Source organism: Triturus cristatus, chromosome 10 (genome assembly GCF_964204655.1).
Source record: "Triturus cristatus chromosome 10, aTriCri1.1, whole genome shotgun sequence".
In the NCBI taxonomy this organism is placed as follows: Eukaryota; Metazoa; Chordata; class Amphibia; order Caudata; family Salamandridae; genus Triturus; species Triturus cristatus.
The window spans coordinates 874520015-874543190 of record NC_140593.1 but is presented as its reverse complement, the minus strand read 5'-3'; the positions used below and the strand labels follow the sequence as shown (position 1 = coordinate 874543190).

The 23176-nt window shown below is 41.6% G+C and overlaps 1 protein-coding gene across 4 annotated transcripts in view; it reads right to left on the bottom strand.

The window, feature by feature from the left end:
* The window catches only part of LOC146796150 (uncharacterized), a 210301-nt gene that overhangs the window by 113737 nt on the left and 73388 nt on the right, over nucleotides 1-23176 (bottom strand). For 2 of the 4 annotated variants that reach the window (XM_085628548.1, XM_085628546.1), the window contains exons 3-4: nucleotides 17683-17826; nucleotides 12576-12764 (exon numbers count right to left, since the gene is read on the bottom strand). In XM_085628548.1, coding sequence (XP_085484674.1) covers nucleotides 12576-12764; nucleotides 17683-17826 — 333 coding nt within the window. The remainder of the gene's footprint in view (nucleotides 1-12575; nucleotides 12765-17682; nucleotides 17827-23176) is intronic. The other 2 variants (XM_085628547.1, XM_085628549.1) reach the window with 1 other exon arrangement.

The window sequence follows — 23176 nt, the reverse complement described above, 5'->3', positions numbered from 1 at the left end:
ACTGAAGGAGGGATGCAAGGTTTTATGTATACATTTAGAGACCCCAAATACTTTAAGAGAGTGCGTCTTAAGATTTTACGGGGAATGGCGGAACTCTGGGTCAAGATCAGAAAGGAGGTTAAAATCACATACTTCAGTAAGTGGGCGCCAATGTGGAATGCCCCAGGATCACCTGAATGGACAAGGATTCGTTGGATATACCACTCAAGAAGGCAGGGATCCAAAGATGGGGTGATGTGGTGGAAGAGGGAGAGTTCATAGCCTGGGATAAACTGGTTAATACTGCCAAGAATAACATCTCTAAATTTAAATACCTGCAAATGAAAGGCTGGTTTTAGTCATCGAAAGAGGAAATAGATGCGTCTAACGACTTGGAAGATGAGTTAGTGAAAGACGCACCAAAGAAGAAGGAAGTGGCGAGATGGTATTGGCTATTGGTGGAGTTGTCAGATGGTGTCTTCAATCTGCCGACTGACCTGTGGGGGATGAGCTTGCCGGGGAGACAGCTGGAAGACTTATGGCAAGTATCTATTAACTTGTTATATGCTACAGTATATCCTGCCAAATTAAGAAGGAACCACCTCTTCTCTCTACATAGAGTATATTGGACCCCATATAGATTATCGAAATTGGTGAAGGGAAGAACGGCAAGATGCATAAAATGTACCCATGAAAAAGCTGATGACATCCACATGTTCCTGGAGTGTCCTGTGATCCAGAACTTTTGGGAGGATGTAAGTAGAGATATTTCAGCTCTATTGGACACAGAACTCCAGGAACATTTACAAATAAAAAATATGCTAAATGTATCTATATACATTTGTATGTTGTGCATTTTCAACTTTTATTTTCCATTGTTTACCACATTTTTTATATTTTGTAAAATTGATATAAACAATTTTAAACATTGTTTTTACCTATGTTTTATGGGTATATATTAAATACATGTGTATATTTTATATCATTATTTAAGTTATACTTTAAAAATAATCATATTTTTTATAAAATTGTTTGATATGTTTTACATGTTTAATACTTGATTACTTTAAAAAAAAAATTATCAACATTGTTGCAATATTTCCCATTAATTTCTATGGCGAGATAGTCTTTTTCTTAGTTTCCTTTAGTGGGCATTTTTTGTTTTTAGTGCTGCCTTCTATTTTGTAATCTATTTGTGTTATTTTTAGTCTATTTTCCCAGAACCAGGTTGTGGTATGGTGCTGTTGTTCGTCGGAACACGTAGGTCCTTTTTTAAGGGTTTTGAGGATAGGAGAGATATAAGAAGGAGGTCTAGAAGTTAGTTATAGTTTTGTGTGTCTGTGTTTTGTATATTTAGATGTATTACTGTTAATATTTTTTATTAGTTTAGGGTTTTGCATTTTTGTACATTATTTTAGTAATGTGTCACAATGTTATGTTAAACTGTGTGATGTTAGTTATATTTTGATGAGTACCTGTTATGTCCATGTATTTTAGGGAATGTAGTGTGCTTTGCGTGAGGGTTTATTTATTAACTTTCCAGGTTTCTGTGTAAGAGTGTGTCCCATGAGCATTTGAAATATGGGTCTCCTACCTGAAGCTGTGGTGTCCACGGGAGGATCCTGCGTGCTGCCCTGCGGTCTCTGGAGCTTTCCGCCTGCTTGCCTGTTTGTGTTCGTGCGTGTGTCTCCCTCCCGCCGCCGCGCTTGGAACTATAGCGGTTGTGGCTAGGAGGGGGACTACACTTCCCAGCAGCACCTGGGTCGGGGCGGAAGTTTACGCCCACTGGACGCGCCTGGAGGCGCTTTAAAATCGAGCCCACCCTCGGTGGAGCAGGGTCTCCTACCTGAGGCTGTGGTGTCCACGGGAGGATCCTGCGTGCTGCCCTGCGGTCTCTGGAGCTTTCCGCCTGCTTGCCTGTTTGTGTTTGTGCGTGTGTCTCCCTCCCGCTGCCGCGCTTGGAACTATAGCGGTTGCGGCTAGGAGGGGGACTACACTTCCCAGCAGCACCTGGGGCGGAGCGGAAGTTTACGCCCACTGGACGCGCCTGGAGGCGCTTTAAAATCGAGCCCACCCTCCGCGTCGCGGGACCGCGTGTGGGCAGCGCCGGGCTGAGCCCGGGCAGAGGGCGGGCCGTCTGTGGCCGGAGGAGGCTGGGCTGGGCCAGCCCTCTTACTTTCAGCTCAAACGGTGAGTATAGACAATACCACCTCACAATCATAATATCTTTGTACAATGGCCGCCAGAAGTGGTGCTAAAACGACACCAATAGGGTTGGTAGCAGGAACTCTTGATCAATTTATAACAAGAGCATCATCGGTCCTTGAACGTGAAATTGAACTGACGCAACGCCGTTTGTCCCAAGATCCGATCTTTCAAAGGAGATCTTCTCTGGGCCCTGCTGCACACGTATGTTCACCAGTCTCTACTCAGCCAAATAGAGCTATCTTGGACCCCCCTACTAACCCAGACGATATTGGGATCAACTTAGGTGCCCAGGCAGACGGCCCAAATCAATCATCACTTGGCCAGCCCATAAATACAACTCCAGTCCTAATTGAAGTGAGCCCAAACAAACAGAAGGATACAAGATCTAAGGAGGGTGCAATTTCAAAAAAGAAGAAGGCTGATACTTCATCCCGGGGCAGAAAACCCAAACAGCCTAAATCTAACAGTACTCTGGCACCTCGGCCTATAGAGCCCTGCCCCTCTGTGTCCTTAACAGATAGTCCCGTTAAGGCCGGCGGAGACCTTGCAATTACATACCCCCTTGATTTAGATTTATTGGTGGGGAAATTGAGCCTGGTTTTATCCTCTTTTATTCAGCCTGTGGGGCAAAAATTGAAACTCCTAGACGATAGACTGGGAAACATGGAGGCTTTGCTCGTGGAAAATATGGGTCTTAGAAAGGACCTTCTTGCTATCCAAACCCAAGTTGAAGCCCTAACAATAACAGATATTGCCCCACAGCCACAACATAAGTTAATGCCTACTATTGCAAATGATCAACCTACCTTGCTTACTACACAGGGGCCGACCTCGAGCTCTAATTTAATTGGCTCAAAAAATAATCCTTCCCTTGTGGAAAAAGCGTATCCCCACTGTTGGCAAATTTACCAAATATCGCTACCCCAGGGAAGGAGTCATTAAATCACCATGGAGGAAAAATTACCTCCCGAGTCTTACCATGTATTAATTTACCCCCGGATTGTGCCCCATTTGTAGTCATTCTTACGGAGGTCCCTGAGCTGATGAGCTCCAAACAGGAATCATACGAGGAACTCAAAAATAAGACAATCCATTGGCTGAACACCCATAGACCTTTGCCTAGATCCATCCAAAGCAAGATTTTGTTTGTTAGAAGGGTGGGGTCGGTAGGCTGTAAACCAAAAAATGTGGATGGGGACTGTTTAATAATCAACTTTGAGGATCATAGGGCAGTTGATCATGTATGCAGTTGGCAACAGACAAGTTTTAACACAAGGATTAAATCTCTGAGGTTAGACTATTTTTATTCAACAGATCATGTTTATCTCCCGTCTGATTATGGGAGGAATGTTTTGAGGCCACAGCAGGAGGACTCATGGCATTATGTTCATAGAAGTAGAGGTGGTCAACTTAGGGGAGAAGTGACGGGAATCCCATTGAGTAATAGATATAGTGTGCTTGACCAAGTGGATTGACTCCCTGTGCCCCTCAGCTCCACCTCGGCCTATCAAATAGATGTTATCAACACGGAAGGAGCTTTGAAGACCGTCAGGAGGGACCTCATGGAGGTGGCAAAAGTCGTAATCAACCCCTTGCCCCTTATAGTAGGCAGAATGGCGCCCAAGGAAAAGCCTTATGTAACTATCGGGGAGCCAGGGGTTGACCTACTTTTTTCCACGATTGATAATCGTACCCTGGACACACAACTGCAGACTGCCAACGCACACTTAGTTTCCCATTTAGTTGGCCCTGGGACATTTGACCATGACGGGTTATCCCATAAGGAAAGCCTGAGAAACAAGTAGGCACTGCCAAATGGGTCCCTAAAAATTTTATCTTGGAATATAGCGGGTCTTATATCCAACTTAGATATCCCGGATTGGTGCACTTTTGTGGACTCCCATGGGATTTGTCTATTCCAGGAAACGTGGGCGGTAGGCTCTACCCATAGAGTGGGGTTTGTAACCTTTGCGGAACCTGCAATAAAAGGCACAAGAGGAAGACCGTCAGGGGGGTTGTGTATTTGGGTGGGTATTCATCTTGGATTTACGCTGAAAAAGCTAGAGACAAATAGTCCAGATCTCTTATGCATCCTGATGTCCCACAACAAAACACCAAAAATGGCTTTGATCAACATCTATTCCCGGCCAGTACAATCTGGTAGAACTTCTACAACTTTGGATAATTTAACCGCTTTATTACATACGCTTGGGGGCGATGTTGTCTTGTTGATCGGAGGGGACTTCAATTGCCATTTTGAACCATTACAAGGGGTCCCTCCAATCACATTGGCTGAGGATGAAACTTGGTCAGTTCCGCCATCTAATGCTTACCCTGTAAAAAACTGGTCTGCCCTAGCCCTCCAGTTGACCTCTCTCACCTACACGTTCTCCGTTAGAGCCTGTAACGGACGTTTTAAGAGCGATACCCCAGCCCAGCCCACCTATAATGGTTTGGGGCACACATCCGTAATAGATTACTTCCTGGTGAGTTTGGCATCTTGGCCAAAAATTTTAGATTTTAGTGTATCCCCTCGTATAGAAAGTGACCATAATCCCCTGACAACCGAGATGGATTATCAATTAATCAGCGGGGATAGTGCCCTAGTTAGCTCCCCAAGTAGCAACCTAAGATTAGTGCAAGGTGGGAGAAGAATTCGATGGGCGGCCGCGAATTCATCCACTGAAACAATGGCAAAACTATATCAAGATGTTATCCCCCTGCTCGAAAGGGCAAATTCTACCCTTACCAATCCCTCGAATATGGATATCGACTTAATGGCCGATATTCATAGTGGAATGGTTGCTATACTAAAGGACACCTTTTACAAGAAAGGCACTGTTAAACCTAAACAACGTTATGACAATAACTTATGGTTTAACAGATGCTGTAGGGACGCAAAAAAAGCGTTATTGCTGGCCCTAAGGCAAGGAAATAGGCCTAATGTCATTGTAGCCAGAAAAGAATATAAAAAATTGCTAAAAAATGCAAAATCAGAATGGGAGGCTGACCGTTGGGTTGCTATCACATCTGCACTTGCGGCAAAGGATTCAAGGACCTTTTGGAACCTTGTTCACACTGGGAAACCAGAAGGTAGGACTACGATTGCCCCTAACATATCTGAAGAAGCTTGGTCTACTTATTTTAAAGATCTCTATTCTCTTTCTCCCCTATGTACATTCAAAGCTCCTTTGAGCCTTCTGACCCCGAACCCTATGTGGCCAGCGCAACCTTTTTCATTAGAGGAAGTAAAATTGGCCATTTTAAGCATTCAGTCTAATAAAGCACCAGGACTCGACAAGATCCCTGGTGATCTATTTAGAGAAGAACCTGTAGTTTGGGGCCCATACCTTTTGGTATTATTTAATGCGATACTGCAGGGATCACCACTGCCAAGTACATGGCTAGGGGCGGAGATTATTCCAATCCACAAGAAGGGCTCTCCGCTCCAACCTTCTAACTATAGGCCGATTAGCCTTATTGATGTTACACAAAAAATCTACGCCAGGTTACTGTTACAACGTCTACAGATTTGGATTAGTGACAATAACATTCTGACGCCGCTACAGGCGGGGTTCCGGGCCAAAACATCAACAATTGATCAACTATTCCGGTTGCAAGTGCTCTATTGGAAGCATGTGACCTTGGAAGGGGGTAGCCTTTACCTCACATTTGTCGACCTAAAGTCCGCATTTGATATGGTGGATCAGAACCAGTTATGGTCCATTTTACTAACAATGGGGGTTCCACCATATCTATGCCACCAGTTTAAGATCTTACATGAAGGTACTTACGCGAGAATACGCTTCGGTAAACAAGGCTAGTTAACTGGTCCTTTCCCGATCGAGAAAGGTGTCAGGCAGGGCTGTGTCCTGGCCCCGACTCTATTTTCTCTTTTTCTCAACGGGCTTATCGAAGATCTCCTAGCCATAATCGACCTTGACTCCCCCAAATTGGGTGCCCGGAGATTCCCCGCCTTAATGTTTGCGGACGACATGCTTCTGCTTTCAAAATCCCCGATGGGGATGCAGCGCGTGTTAAATCAATTCTCCAAATTCTGCACTAAAAGAAATCTGGTGGTTAACATAAATAAGACTACGTACATGGTTTTTAATGCTAACACTGTAAATTGCCCACATCCAATAATGGAAGGCAGACCCCTCGAAAGGGTCCCAACCTTCGAATATTTGGGTTTGACTTTAAACGACAAAATGGGATGGGGTCCACAAGTGGCCAAAGCAAACTTAAGATTAACCCAAGCAGCTGGGGGAATCTTGAAAGTACATAAGAATTGCACTCACAAAATAATAAGTGCCCCCCTTGAAATTTTTAAAGTCCAAGCTAGGGCATCTTCCCTGTACGGGGCGGAACTTTGGGGACACATATCAGCTAGCAACCTATCACTAACTGAAAACAATTTCATAAGACAATTAATGGATTTGCCAAAAAGCACTCCTTTGGTCCCGTTAAGACTAGATTTAAATATCTGCCCAATCGCAGAAGTTATTGCTGTCCGGCCCTTACTATATTGGAAGCGCCTGTGGAGCACTCCTGAGTTGGTGCACTATAAGGAGGAGCTTAAAGTTGTGACGGCTTCATTAGGATCTGGTAAGATTCCTTGGTTGGGATTCGTAAAACAGTCACTTATATCGACTGGGTTTGAGGAACTCTGGTTTAATCCTGAGGCCTCCTGCCCAGCCATCTCTAAGAAAATTATGATAAGTACTGTCAAAGAAATTAATCTAAGGAATCTCTTTAGCTCTGTAAAAACGTCAAGCTTAACCGACATTTTTTTGGACGTTAAGCCCTTTTACAGCTTTGAGCCCGAGATTGATATAATCCAACCTACTTTAGCAAAGAAGCTGTATTTACAGTTTAGATATGGTACTTTGCCCCTTTTCCACAAAATTGATAGGTGGAAAGGGGGTCCGGCACGTCCTTGTCCAGGTTGCTCCTCAGAGGAAGAAACTCCTGTACACGTTACCCTTTTTTGTCCAGCTTATGCCTATATTAGGAAGAAATGGATAATTCAGCTGTGTAAAAATTTGGGTATAAAGCAATATTTGTTTTTTTTTTAGGATATTTAAAACAGATACAGATGCAGTGATTGTCTCTGCAGTAGCTAAATACCTATATTCTATGTGGATAACTCGAAGGAACTTGATAAACAATGTTGTTGTACTTTAGTATTAAGTTAATGACTATTAAGTGAACAGTTAATATTTTATCATTTTTAGATTGATCTGTGTTTTATCAATTTTAGAATTCTGGGAATTATTTAAATTAAAAAAAATAATAATAATGTCCAACAATCAACTAAAAATCTGAGATTATTTTCATTGAAATGGATTGCTCGATTTGTCGCTTTGTTGTGTTTTTTTTGTTTTTTTCTTCTTTTCTGTGCTTTTATGGTAAATTCAACCGCAATAAAGTTTGACTTGAACTTGAATATGTTTCTTTTTTTAAGGAAATCAGTTATGGTTGATCATAAATCAATGGTTTTTACTTTGATTTCCTTTTTTTCAGGTTTCCTGGAGCATTTCTTTTCTTCAAATACCTTTTCGTTTTTTTATGGCTGCTAGATACTTTGGATTGCTTCAATGGATTTCTATTGGATTCGTTATATTTGGGGGGGGGGTGTTCTGCAGCTACAGAACAGTACGTATTTTTCTTTCTTTTCTTTTGGGTGGGAAATGTGATATTATATTGTTTATGTCAAGATTATGAGATTGTTATGTGGAATTGTTTGGTTTATGTGTTATAATTATTATATATGATAGATTGAGTTTGTTTTTAACTATCATTGTTGGTGATCGTTTTTTTAATTATAATTTAAATATAATATCATTATATCAGTCTTTAATTACATTGGAGTTTTAAATAACTGATTGATCTAAACAGTGATGTTTTATGAATCTTAGGTGGATATTTAATGGATTTTATCTATATTGATTGCTGTGCCTTTTATCTTTGTATTGATTGTCTTTTATTTTTTAAAATCTCACTGAGACAACCCGAGGGACATAGCGGACGATCAATGAGTCCACTCCTAAGGACTTTTTTTTTAGGTTTTTGTTTTTTTAGGTTTTGTCTGTGCACTATGGTTGCTTCCTTGACAATTGATGCTGTACCATTGTTTTACATATTGTCATGAGCTTAGATTTGTATTTATAATGTTTTTAAGTATATACTGTCTTACACTGTGTACTTTTATGGTTCATTGAGACGAAATAAAGTTGATTGATTGATTGACTGATCTAATCAAATATTATATTTATTATTTTTCATAATAAAAAAGGTTTGGTGTGTTGATTTATAGAGTTTCATAGTTTTTGAGGACTTTGGTAGGTCGCTATTTATTTTATGATATGTTTTTGGCTACGATTTCTAAGTAATCTAGTACTTTGTTATTAATGAAGAGTTAGATTTTAAATTGTAACATGTCATACATTCTATTGGTATGTTTGCTAAGTTTAGGGGCAATTTGGCTAACAGATTACTCCATTCGTAGTTCTTGGTAGCTTTGCTCTTTTCGTAATGCTTCAAACAATTTGTAGAGTGCAGATTGAGTTCTACCTAGTGTGGATTGGATGGTATCATGGCATCCTTCCGCTGCGTTGTTAGTTTTGGCTTCCTGTGCCAAGGTGCTGTCATAGACATTCCATTGTGGAATTTGGAATTTGGTTTGGCGTCTGTTTCTCATGTGATGCAGTCTGCCAACCCAAGTGTATTCAAAATAGTCCATTAGGATTGTCTTCATTCTGTTGTAAGAAAGGGATTTCTATTAGTAAATTGTAGTGGTTGGCTACTTTTGTGACTGGAACATAGGCTAGTGCTATAATTTTTTTAATTTCAAAGGCAAAATAACTGTTTGTAGCATATTCTACACTTAGGGCCTTATTGCGAGTATGGTAGTCCCAAGACAACTGTACCTGTGGTGGTGGTCCAACCGCCCGATTCCAACCCTGGTAGTCGGAACAAAAGAAGACCGCTCCCACTGGCAGGATCCTGGATCCCGCAGCGATGTGGAAAGTGGCGGGAATGGAGGCGGTGCCAATGCCGTCAATGCTGTGCCTATTCCAACCTGCCTTTCCGCCAACCTTTTTATGGTGGGGATACCGCAATGAAAAGGTCGGTGAAAACGCAGGGAGGGGGCCCCAAACAGGACCCCGGCCATTTTTTCCCATTGGGCATTGTGACTGGGGGCAAATGTTGTGCCCTTCTATGCCTGCACTGTTGTGCATGCACTGTGTGCCATGCGTGACATGATGCATGGTAACAGTGCACGCACAACAGTGCAGGTGCTGCAGTGCAGTGGCAATGCCTTAAGGCTCACTCTGTGAGCCGATGCATGCTGCTACCGCTAGACCACTGTCAGCACACCACCAACGCAGCGCTCAACTCAGAATGCAGCAGTTGGGTTGCCACTGGCTTGGCGGCTTTCTTTCAACCACCGATGCTGCGGCCTGGTGGTCTGACCACAAAGGTAGGGATCAGTCCCTTAGTGCAGATTTTTGGAGGTGTCTCCATAAACTTTAATTGAAATGTTAGTAACAGCCTTGTAAATCTGTGTGGGGGTAAATCTTTAGAATGGATTGAGTCATGGCTTGCTCAAAGTCTATGATTATCTTCTGGGGGAAGTAGTTATTTGTTTTATGTTTTTCATGGTTTAAGAGGTCGTAGTAAGTGCTGCTTAGTAAGGCATGTATAAAAGGGATATTGGTGTTTTGATATTCACCATGTATGGCGTATATTTAAGTGAATGGCGTAGGACACATTTTGAAGGTTCCATCAAACATCCACTGATTGTAGCTTTTCTGTTGGGAGTGTCCTAATGTGGAGCAGGTGCTTTCGTTTCTGTTCATTTTATATGTTAATTTGTTGGTAGAGGTTAGAGTTTGTTAGGTTTATTTTTGTTGGTTAATTGGGTGAGTTTATAATTTTTTATTGAACTATGTATACTTAATTTTTATATCGTTTTGCTGGTTTGGTATAGTTGTTATTTTCTGGCACCGTATTGTTTTTGAATTTTTCTTTTAGGAAGTCTATGTAAAGAGATAGAAGTTGGAGAGTGTGTTAATATTTATTTGCTATTTTACATTTCCAGGTTTAATAACAGTTACATTTTAGTTTAAATATAAGTTTTACTTACTTGGTTAGGTAGCTGTTGAGATCCATATATTTTTTCTTTCATGATCTGGTAGGAAAATCCGGCAGAGTTTCCTTGTCTTACAGCATTTGTGAAGCATTTAGCTGTTTAAGTTAGTATGCTTTTTATGGTGTTGATTTAATTGTGGGGTCGATTTTACTGGTTAAAGTTGTTTTTAGTTTTATTTTATTGTATTGTTTAGTTTATTTTGATTATTTTTTAATCAGGTGAGTCTTTCTATGGAAAACACTAATTTAGGTTTTATATCTCGGGCCGATTACGATGCAGCCGTAAAAGGCTATGACCCTAGGTTGGAGCCTTTATGGCCACATCGTAATGGGCCAGTCAGTTTACTTTATGACTGCCTCATTACGATGGAGGCGGTCGTAAACTAAACCTACCAGTCATTCCGGCTGACTTCCGACGGCCTCGGAGAGCCCATCAGCCAGTCAGAATCCAGCCTGTAGTCTCAAGGGTGGGCATTTCCACCCTTGAGATTACAATGTCAGGTTTTGGCAGCCTTTCCATGACGGCCTTTCCAACACGGAAAGACTGTCGGAACTCAACTGCAGGGCCCTCTTGGGTGTACGACCTCCGGTTGCTCCCTGCACCCCTTGGCAGGCACCTTGAGGTGCTTGTCATAGGGTGCAGGGATAAACTGCACCTCCCTTTTCTCAATTGGAGATTGTGTTAAGGCCAGTTTCTGGCCGCAACAAGAGCTCCCATTAAGAAAAGTGCAATGCCACCGAACAGTGTTCGGTCACATTGTAATGGGCTGGTCGGGCCGCCAACCGGGTGTCGGTTACGGGCAGAAGCAATTTTGCCCGACATCGAAATGAGGTCTCTAATGTATGATATATATTCAGATTTTTGGGGATTTAAATGTATTTATATACATTTATTAATATTTAAGGTGGTGTTTAAATTTTTGTAGTTTATTCTAATTTGCTTCGGGGTTGTTTTGTTAATATTTTAATTATTTAATTTGTGGGGGTGAATAGTATATATTTTATTGATGTCATATAATTTTATTTAATTTTAATTTAAACATGTGCATAACAAAGTTTGGGTTTATTCGACCTAATTGTTTAATGTAAAAAATGTTTAATCTATTTATTAATGATTATTTAATCATTCTGGTATTAATGTTGTAGTTGATATTGTTTGAATCGATATTTTTAATATCTGATATTTTTGTGTTTCGATAATATATACATCAATATTATGTCGGTGAACCCATCATTCATGTGATGCTGCATGATATATATTAGTTTGTATGTCATAATATTTTTTCGATGATGTATGTGTTTTTTGTATGATATATATTAGTCTGTATGTCTCAATATCTTTTCGAAGATATTTTTTCTTATAGTTTATTTCATACAAACTTTACAATAACTGCCAATAAAATAGCACAAGCAGTAACAATTCTTCAAAATAATCAAACAGTTTTAAAAATCGACAGAAATTTTAAACCATGATTTGATTGAGCCCAGAAAGCAAATGGCACCTCATTTCATCGTCTAAATGGTTCTTAACTTGATCTAAATTGTGATGTACATACCAACTGCTGATCTTCCTGAATAAAGGTTAAAAAAAGATCAATTATTTCCTATTCTACTCAATCATTTTCTGTGCTGGTATTTGCTATTCTTTTGTTACATTCTATTCTGCTTTCTTCCATTTGATGGGATTTTGGTCTCTGTTATTCTATTTGATTGTATTTTGTTTTGTTATCCCTGTGTTTGTTCTGTTCTCTTCTATTCTGCTCTATTCTACTCTATTCCATTCTATTCTGTTCTTTTTTCTATCTTGTTCTATTCTATTTTATTCTACTTTATTGTATCAATCATATTCATTCCTTTTCTACTTCTCTATTTCGTTCCACTCAGTCCTAACCATTCCTGTTCTGGGCTGACTGTTAAATTCAACAGAATTATATTTCTTATTCTTTAAAAACATAGACTTGATAGACACGAGCCAGAATGGAAGTCAGGTCACACTATATCTAAGTACTTAATGTGGGAGTCCACTGCAGATTGTCCCAGAGCCATCTCCTAGTGTAACTGAGACAGGGCTTTAAAAGGTGCCGATTCATATAAATACAAATATTGGCCAAGTGGGTCTTCTAACATTGGAAACAGTGTAACTAGCAGAGACCTAATACTCTGTTAAGCGGAGCACTCTTACATGCCTTAGTGAAATTATGGTAGCATATTTGCACTTCCTTGTTACTCACAGTGAGCACGTCACCAGCCCCTCCTCCCCTTGTCACTGGAGGCATAGGTGGGGTTGAGATCTCAATAGCAGAATCACAGCAGCCCAGGCAGTGATCAGTGGTGTAGTTGGTACTGCTTTCCAAGTCTTTCATGTCTATCGCTCCAAGTCCAGGTTCTAGCGTCAGGGAATTGTGGCTGGGATCCATTACCTATGATGAAAGACAGAAAGCGCAAGGGTTTAAAAAGTGAGGCCAGCCTTTGGACTAATGTAAGCCACCACACCCCATCAATTCCTATATAAATAGGTAGTAAGGAAGACCGTGTAAATGCTATTCAGATATAACTCAGATTAGTGCCCTAGCCCCAGAAGGTTGACTATGGTAGGGGATTGAACAGAAATGGCCCACACACTTTATGCTTATGTTTTCTAATTGATATAGGAAGCTGTTGCTATATGGTATTAGAAAATTATTACACCACACAATATTCAACTGCAAAATATCACATGATGAAATAAACATTTCCATTGCACCTTTTTTGCAGTTGAAACATCGCCCCACATCACCCATTGTGCTAGGATGAAATTAATAATATGTTGCACCACACTGGAATTCTGCGAGAAGCCCATTGATCTGGATGGATGAGATCAACCATAAGTATAGCTTTTCTGAGTCTTGCATCTTATTAATCCTCGCAGCCAAATGAATGCTAACAACATCTGGTAAGCACTAAATTCATCTAGAAAGGGTGTCTAGTGTCTTCCTTTGATCAATCTGTAGGGCATTGGGAGGTGTGACTGAGAAGCCAAAGATGGCAGACCCTCTCTTCTGAGTTACATCGCCATGCCTGCTTAAGTCTGACATAATCCATCGCATATCTGTTTCATCCTGCTCAATTGAGACCCCCGCGAGACACATCCGAGTGACCCTAGTGTGCAGTGATGGGAGTATGTGGTGTGGCATGGGCTGCTGCTCGTCAGAGCCTTGTGACCCATGTTGACGTCGCACTGAAGAGACCGGGCCCATCTGGAGCAACACAGCCCTCAAGGATAGGGGTGGTGATTTGTGTCCCACAGCGGCACCATTTGGGATTGACATGTGCCAGCAAGGCCCCCTGAAAAGCGGGGCCAGCTGAGTGTGGCTTGCATGGACGAAGGGGAGGCCACAACACAGGAAAAGAGGCCAGGGCCCGGCCCCAAACATCTTGTTTTGGAACCCTGCAGCCCCTGTAAGAGCCACTGGAACAGCGATTTCAGGCTCAGCTTGCTCTAGTGGTCTCCTATAAGAGACAGTGAGGTGGGCCAGGTTGAGGTGGCGAGACAATGTGTGGGCTGCTCTACCAAAAAGTGATGGATGGAATACTTAAATTAATACTTAAATTAATCTCATTCTACACTAATTACTCGGGCTGCATCCCAATCCATCGTTATTTTGCACACCATGCAACCTCAGTTTTGACCCAACCATATGTAAATCACTCTTGACCTTGATCCAACAGGAACAATCCAGCCCGAACTGCCAGGCCAGGTCCTCCCTGAACCCGTCCACAAGCAACCCAGGACTGGTTTCACCCTTGTTAGCCAGGTATAGTGTTTTTCCAGTGACAGTGTGCACAGGGGCCCGGGCTTTCTGTTTGGTAGCTGCTGGCTGGTGTTGTTCCACCACTCCATGCTGGAACCCTTCAGGAGAGACATGGCACATCTACAGGACTGGAAGGTAGGACTCAGGATGGTGAGGACGGTGGGTGTTTACATTTAGCTTACTCTAGATTTGGGCTTTGATGTGCGTGTGAGTTTTGCCAATACCTTTGGTACTTTGGTTTGTGTTTTGATATGATTCTGAGCAGTTACAAATGTAAGAAATGTATTTGAAATGACTAAAAGCGAGCCACTATGACTCCCAAAGCAAGAGCATTTAAAACTTTAACAACAATTCTTATCACTTCACAGTCCTAGTTGTCTTTGTGCAAAGCTGGAAGTGCCATTGGTGCGAGAGAACCTTTGTGGATGTTTTTACACATTTGTGGCAATGTTGAATTATTTCTTACCATTATCCACTTAAGGTCTCCTTTGGGGCTTTGTTTCGAAAGCCATCAGTAGTCACAGGTCACAGGGGCAGAGGCAGAAGACCACCCCACATGTAGGGTCACATGGATGCTATTGCACAGTTCACGGAGTCCTGAAGGCGGGGATACATACTGTTTGGACAGGATGTTAATGCCCATGAGACAGATGCGGATATGGACTACATCTTTTCCTTTATTCTCAAAAACAAGTACAACTACCTGAGAAACAACTGGAGAGTGGTATAAACTCTGGGGAAACTTGTGCTGAGAGCAATAAACAGGTTCAGTTTGTGCTTTACATGTACACATGGAGTGACTAGACGTGGGACATACCACTTGTTAGAAGATCGAGAGGCGCACAGGGAGTAGGAAGAACCTGTCAACGGGTCAGTAGGTGATGGATGGGGTCGATTTAAGGATGTGATTAAGGATTGTTTTTAATACATAGAACAGCCAATTTAGTGCAAGAAGTTCATAGGTACAGACAATGAAATCGTGAATTACCTTTGCTAAAATTTGCTGAAACCTCACAGAGAAGAAAAAAACACAACTTCCATAATATGATAAATCATTAATTTATAACTATTGTGATCAGACAACTCTGAAAAAAGTCAAAAACAGCGATAGTAATCACAATACTCCACTGTCCATGGTGCTGAAAAATCTAATAGCACCAGCAAGGTGAAGGCTTTAATTTGTCACACCGTCCTCGGGTCCTTCATCAGCAGTTTGTTAAATGATCCAACGAACTTGAAGTTGTCCTTTGGCATCTCACGCATACATTAATAATCCTCTTCACTGAATAAGTAGAGTTTTCGGCCAAAGACAGACAGATTTACGGCTTCCCCTGTTTAGTCAAATAACTGACAACAGATACCCAACTCTCTACTCACTGGGAACAGAACAAACAACCCTTTGTATTCGAAAATGGCCTCCCTAATAGACATCCAGGAAAAGCTTGCCATGATATTAGACAATTCAGGCTTGCGCGTTGATTCTTCTTCTTGATTTCGTGTGTGTGTTTTTCACAATTGATCACAAAATTGTCCTTGAACAATTCTCAGCAGTCAGTGGTGTCTGAGGTATAATATGCTAATGACTCACCTCGAGTTCTCGTGAATTAAAACTGACCTCCATCAATACTGCCTGGGTATCCCATAATACTTGCCATCATCACTAATCCACCTCAGTATCTATATGTTATCCCTCTCAATGTATTTGATATTTTAACCATGGCCAAATTCAAGTGCCTCTGAGTTACTTAAGGTTATTCAATGGACCCAGGGAAGACGGAGTACCTAACTCGTTAAAAACTTGTCACACCAGAATTGTCTCTTACTTAACGTCTGTAAAAAGGAGGTGCCGCTACTACGATGCGGGAAACCACTTTGCATTAATTTAACTGGCAGCCTATGAGGGACCCTCCAACTTTATCTTCTAAAAAATTACGCAATGCAGGATTCCTTCTAGATGCAAAGTTGTTCCTGATACCACAGGTGACTAATGTCTCAAATAATGAGTCCTATCGACTATGAATCCTTCAATGAATCGTCTCTCTATTGCTCCTGCTTCAAAGGCATGCTTTTTTCTGGAATGGTCATTGCCAGAACTGACAATTCTACAATAATCTATGGTGGCCTTGCTGCCAATATTATGGTCAACTGAACGGTCCCGGATCATGCAGCCTGCCTTATCTTGGCCTTAAACACATCTTATCTTGGCCTTAAACACATAGGCTAGGAGTTTTATGTATAAACTGACAGGTGACCTGCCTCCCTCTTCCCTGCATAGGACAGCCCACTGAATGTAGAGATCCGCCAAGGCAGCGAGAATAGTTTTTGCAAAATTGCCTTAGTTGGGGAGGCAGAAACGCTTTCACCAAAACTGCGTTGCCATTTGGTCACCATGTTTTGGTGGCATAAAACACTTAACTGTGTTTCAGAAACCAACCCCCAAAAAGGGTTTGTTTCTGAGAAACAAAGAAGAAAGGTACTAGAGTTTTTTGTCTTTTCCTGCCTGGGCCCACTATAATTCATATGGTGGTGCCAGGCAGGAAATATAAACATTGAAAGGACCACCTATGTAGGGCGTGTCTTCCGGTGTTCATTGACCAGCAGTCTTGTGTGCTTTTGTTCAGCCAGTTGAGGCCCCACCATGGAAAAACAACCATTCTCCCATCTCTGAATAAGGCTGGATAGCTGAGGTTTGACAGAGAAGGAACCTAATAAATCTACGCTGAGGTTCCAGCTCTCCCACACTCTAAATAACTCTCTGCATCTTGCCTGTACTGATGTCCCTCCTCTGGCTCTAGACCAAAGCGTCAAATTTAGGACCTCAAGTCTTATGATTAAGGTCCTTCATGGTTCAGTGTCCTACCACATTCCAATTCTATAATTATAGGTGAATAAGTCAGTTAGGAAATACAATAATTATCCTAATAGGAGAGTGTCGCTGACCGGTCAGTGGAGTTTGAAAACTCAATTTGCATGGCTCACCTGATTTGTGACTGACTCTTCAACTGTCCCACTGCCCTTTCAGCAACCACTGTTTGTTTGTCAAACTTTTCTATTGGCTGGTGGATCCTATTTCGAACCCTAGAAACCGGGATGAGATTGGATGTAACAAATAAGCCAGGGACACCAAGTCCATGTGTTCAACTGACTGAGAACTGCTTGTCTGCAAAATACCAAATGTGATCTCTGTTAAGCCAGGACACTGCCTTGTGCAATATGGCTCAATTTAACTGGAGGTGTTAGTAACATTGGGAGGAGACTTAATTGAGAGGGAATTTAATATACAAGCTGGCATGGTTCATGTAATGCATTCCCACATACACAACATACATATCAGATTAGAAGAAGCACTAATATAATAGATCCTATTGTTATCCGTGCTTTTTGTGAACTGCCCATTCGTGTAACAATTTTGTTCTGACTTCAGAGCACTAAAATGTACTTCAGATATTTAAGAATTAATATAAGTGTTTATTTAACCGTTATTACAATATTTTAATTATTTTATATTTGGTTCGGATTTCAGTAAATAACAAAGGTAAATTCTTACTGGACTCACAGGTGGTTCAGGGTCACTTCCTGTTGCTGGGATATGATTTTCAATATCAATGCAGCAGCCAAGACAGGGATCCATCGGAGAGCCTGTTCCAAGGTCCTCCGGGAAGCGCTGAATTACATCAATCTCTCCCATTGTCTTTAATAACGCAGAGAGAGTGAGATGCATTAATGTCATAATGGTGAGGTACAAATACCACAACAAAACTGAAAAGAGTGAATAGGAAAAGTCAGCAAGCCCAACTGCCCTTGGAAAAAACTGCGAACAGAGCAATGTCTCAAAGGAATTGGTTAAAAAGCCTGGGGTGTTTCAGGAAATTCAAATATTCTAGATATGCAAATTGGCTCCATCATTATATAAAAGCGATAACGTCCCTTTCTTCAGTTCTACATTCCACTTCCATTCATGTTCCCATCCTGCCCAGCCAAGGGGATTCACTGTCATATAATACAAATGAGAATCTACGTTGAAGTGAGACACCTGTAATGATTCCAGGCCTTGAATGTATCCCTCAGGTTAAACACAGCTTAAGTTTCGGGCAGCGGACCTTTGTTGAAATCCTACTTCGGGATCACTCTTCAAACGTTTAGCAATATTAAGGTAGGAAAATCTATATAGATAATAAAGTCCATCCATCAGAGATTTTAACATAATTGCCACACCATCCAGATATTGCACTCTGTGGGCAGGCAAATGAAAGTATGCCAAAGATCATCAACATGGGTCCATATATCATCAGCCATATATCAGCTTGAAATATTTTGTGACTGTAAAATTCTGTCCCGAAATATAACCTTATTGTTTTAGTAAATAAGCATATTTTGCCTTTAAACATTAGCTTTTCATGTTCTCAAAACAGTTTTTATCACCAAATATTTTATTGCATATTTTACTGAATATCATTTACTCTTCCAAACCCCATTTTGTAATTTTCTGAAGTAGATATATTTTGTCCATAAATATCAGCTTTTCATTTATAATGAACACTTTTGTCCACAAAAAACAGTGTTTACTTTGTTAACACACCACTGACAGTCATGGGTATCACATTCTCTGGTATCTTTGTCGTATGTATGCCATTGCCAAAACATCTCTGGCTCCTCCATTAGAGTGTAGTTGTTGCCATCATGTACCAAATTTACAAATTATATGCCACTAGTCAATCGCTGCATGCACCTATGTATTCTGTAATATTTGCAAGACAATTAGAGTAATTTGTTAGTCAATGTAATCATGTTTCTTATGCTAGTCAATTATATGATATGATCCCAGGGGTTTCCCTAGCTCTGGCGCTAAAAATAGCTGCCTAGCCCCAATGCAGCCACCCTGCGTCATAGTGCAAGGGTGCCTGCATTGTAGGGAATCATTGTTTATGTGCAGGAAGGTGACCCCTCCTGCACAAAAATAATCAATGATGGCAATTTTTTACTTCTACTTTTGCTGCATTCTCCATTATGCAGATGACGCATAGCTTCTGCTGAAGATGATGTCGCTGTAGGGGAAGCGTCATCTTTTGATATATCACTTTGTCTCAAGCTTTAGCTTTACATTGCATGACAATAGTAGAACATTTGCTACATTCACCTAACTACATCGCAAGGTAAGTCTAGGTAAGTACATGAGGAGGTAAGGATAGTAATTATATGCCTACTAGTTGTAGTCGATGTAGTGGCTGCAAGATTTTTTTAAGTTGATATTTTCCTCCTCAATATCATGTCATAAAACCTATTTTATTATCCTGCCTTTGTGTTATTGAATACTGGCTGGGTGTAAAAAATGTTAAAATGAGGCCAAGTAAAATTAAGTTTTTGCAGTTTTGACCTCACGAATCAGAAACATCTCCAACATTGATTGTTAGGGTTAAAAACTAGATGCATTGATAGACCTTCAGCTGTCAGTTACGACACAAATCTCATGGTTTGACACAGTAGGCTTGTGTCATCGTCAAATCCTTAACAAAATGGTTAAGCATCTGGGATTTCCACACTGGGTTCAAGAAGTGTGGGGAATGGTCCTTTCAAGGTTGGATTACTCAAACGGTGCAATTGTGGGTATACCCAAATCCTTGTCCATAAAACTCAATGACTGCCCAACACTGCAGGTCGAACTCTAATGGGCCCGAGACCATGTGTTGGAGGGTCTCTGAAATGGTTGTGAGTTTCAGGGAGGGGGCATTGATATTACTATGCATGGCACACAAGTATAACTGGGCTAACTTTTCACAGGTGAAATCCCTCAATTTCACATTATCTAAAAATTGCACAATTTCCCAAAATTTTGCATACATTTTTGCCCACAGGAGTCTGATATGCACTGCAAATGTCTCACTTTAAGACATATTCTGCTCAAACCAGTCTCCTGCCGTTATCTTTTGTGACTTATTTACACAATGTATGCCCTGGTGTAAAAAAGTAATGTGGGCTACTGCCAAATTGGTTTTTGCTCTAAAAGTATAATTTTGTGAACTTCTCATGAAAGTTTGTGAAATATCATAGGGAAAAGGTTGATCAGCACTCTGATATATATACAAATTATTTTACCAAAAAGACAGACGCTGTCTTTAATGCAGATTTACAATCTATTATGCAAGAAGGGCCCTATCTTCATCTAGTATTCACAATTTGAGCATCCATTTTTTGTAAGTCAAACAGCGGTAAAGAATTTCCACTGTAACTGCCCAGCTATGGAATTCACTTCCAAATTCTCTCATGTTTATTGAAGATCGCCTGGCCTTCAGACACACACTTAAAACAAATCTCTCCCCTGTTACTGAATAATTCACTGGTAGGGCTTATTCTGTGGTGGAATATGCCTTCAGAACTCAAAGGATTCTTCTTGTATGTGGCTATACTTTACAAATATTCATAGCTAGCAAAACCAAAGTCTAAGGTTCTGCTTCAGAGCGCCAATTGGCAAGTTCAACCATCTCATTTTTTGGTACATGGTTTATATCAGTAGGCTGGTAGTCAGGATACTTACTGGGATCAACTGGTCTCAAATTAATGTAGAGAGGCTATTGAAGCTACAATCCACAGCATCAGAGTCTGTCCACAAAAGGACAGGGGACAATTTTCTGACAGAAGATTCTTGTAGTACATTTTTACATTTTGCAGTGAAACCCAGAGGACTTTGGGCACTATCCAGATCAACAGGCTTATCATTTGAGATGCAGGAACGTCATAACTATCAAATAACCGCATGTTTTAACATGGAGCTTTCAACGCATTGAGCCATCATACCAGTTTACAAGAATCACTTGAGCACCTAAATGGGTAATTCTACACTTTGCAGGAGTGTAATCTTTTTTTATCAAATTACTGTTCACTGTGATCCCTGAATTCTTGACCAGAACTTAATGAACCCACGGTAGAGCCATCTTACCTAGAAGCTCACATAGATGCGGTGGAATGGTAGGCTGACTTTTTTTGTTTTTGAGTTTTATATAGCGTGAACTATGCCCGAAGATTTCAGGTATCAGAGCGCTTTACATGAGCACCAGTTTTGTTACAGATGGACGCATTCATTTTTTGGTGGGCACGGGGAGATTAAATTATATGCCCAGAATCACAGGATGTTGAGAGTCGTTGCAGAGACTCAAACCCGCTTCCCCAGCTTTGAGGTCAACCGCTCTAGCCATAAGGCTTCATCCTCTCCCCTTAAAGACTTTGGGGGATATTCTCAAGAACGTGTGATAATTATCGCAAAATTAGCTTAACGCAACTTTGCATATCACAGTCTATCGCGGGAAAATAACACCGTGTTAACGTTGTATTCACAACCCGGTGGCACCATGCGATAGTCCCACAATAACGCGTCAAATGACCGCGCTAAAATCAACGCAACTCGGCAAAAATGCGAAAAAAATTGCAATGCCCCAAAACGCGATACAAAAATCAGCGACAACCAGCGACAGGCCTGCAATTCCCACGCGTCATGCGGGAAAATGCACTATAAAAGCAAAAAAAAACACACCAAAACCAAATCAAACTGCGTAGCACCATGGATGCACCCAGATCGAGTGCAGAGGACAACCCGAACCCCACAAGCCCCACGGAGGACCAGTTCGGGGAAGGGCAAGGAGAAGAGGAAGAGGAAGACGGGGTTCAGTCCACAAGAAGACCGGATCATCGTCACGGAGGTGATAGAACACTACCAACTGTTCGTTACCTCCACTGCGTCATTGGCAACACAAACGGAAAAATGTCAGTCCATCGTCACCAATGTGAATGCAGTTGGAGTGTCGAGGAGGTCAATGGAGGAGGTCAAGAGGCGCTGGCATGAAGTGCACAGCCAAACCAAGGAGAAACTCGTTGCCAACAGGAAGGCAGCAAAGGCGATTGGAGGTGGGAGTCCTGCGCCACAGGAGGAGCTGGATGAGCTGGAGGAAATGGTGGTCACAGTCATCAGTGTGGAGACAGTGCAAGGAGTTGGGTGTATGAACACAGCTCGATATGACCTGACCCAATAGCAACAGGGTGAGTAACGACCAGGGACTGGGGGGAGGGTGGGAGATGGGCACAATGGCACACATGCACAATCATGTGCAGCACACTGCACACCCACAATGAGTGTGGAACATATCCCTGATACTCTTGGCACAATGCAGCACACATAGAAACACCAAGTAGGCCCCTGTCCACAATGTGCACAAATGGGCCCCCCTCCATATCACCAGTGCCACAACCTACCCATGCACATGTGCTGAATCCGGAAAAGCAGCGGCTCTGTGAGCCACACTGACAATGCAAGTGACACTGCATGACAGATAGCATGGCTGCAGTCACAATACATGACATGCTGCACGAGACGACATTGAGGTGGCTGAGTGTGGACCACATCCGTAAAGGAGCAGGCAGGTCACACTCTGACACATCCACGTGCTTCTACAACCCATGACGTCAAAAACACATCTGCAGACAAACAATGCACAAGAGTACAAAATGTGTCCAAGAGCACAAATGACCCAAGTTGCAAACATCCCAGCACCCGAAAAGCACACAAAAGTCAAAGGCACACCGACTCAAAGGGATAAGGGGCCGCAAAATCAGAGCTGCAGGGGCAACTCACCAACAATGCAGTACACACACATAGCAATCACAGTACATCAACATTGACGACAATGTGGTACAAAGTGCAACCCTTACACCACAGGAGAGAGAACACAACTGGTGCCGCTCGTGCGTAGAAACTGGCCAATCACATCTGGCATTGCATGACACTGTGAGATGATAATGTACAAGTACAACCACGTATCCATCATGTACTCGAAATGTCCACTGTCTCCCATCAAATAGCCAGCTTCACCAAAACAGCCACAATGTACATTGTCATGCAGTCTGAATGGAAACATCTACAATGCGTCAACATACATGGAACACACTGTTAACCTGCATCTCCCCATTACATTGCAGAGGGACAATCAACATCTCCTGCAGAGCAGACCATACATCTCTACAGTGATGATGAAGAGGACACCCTGCACATTCGC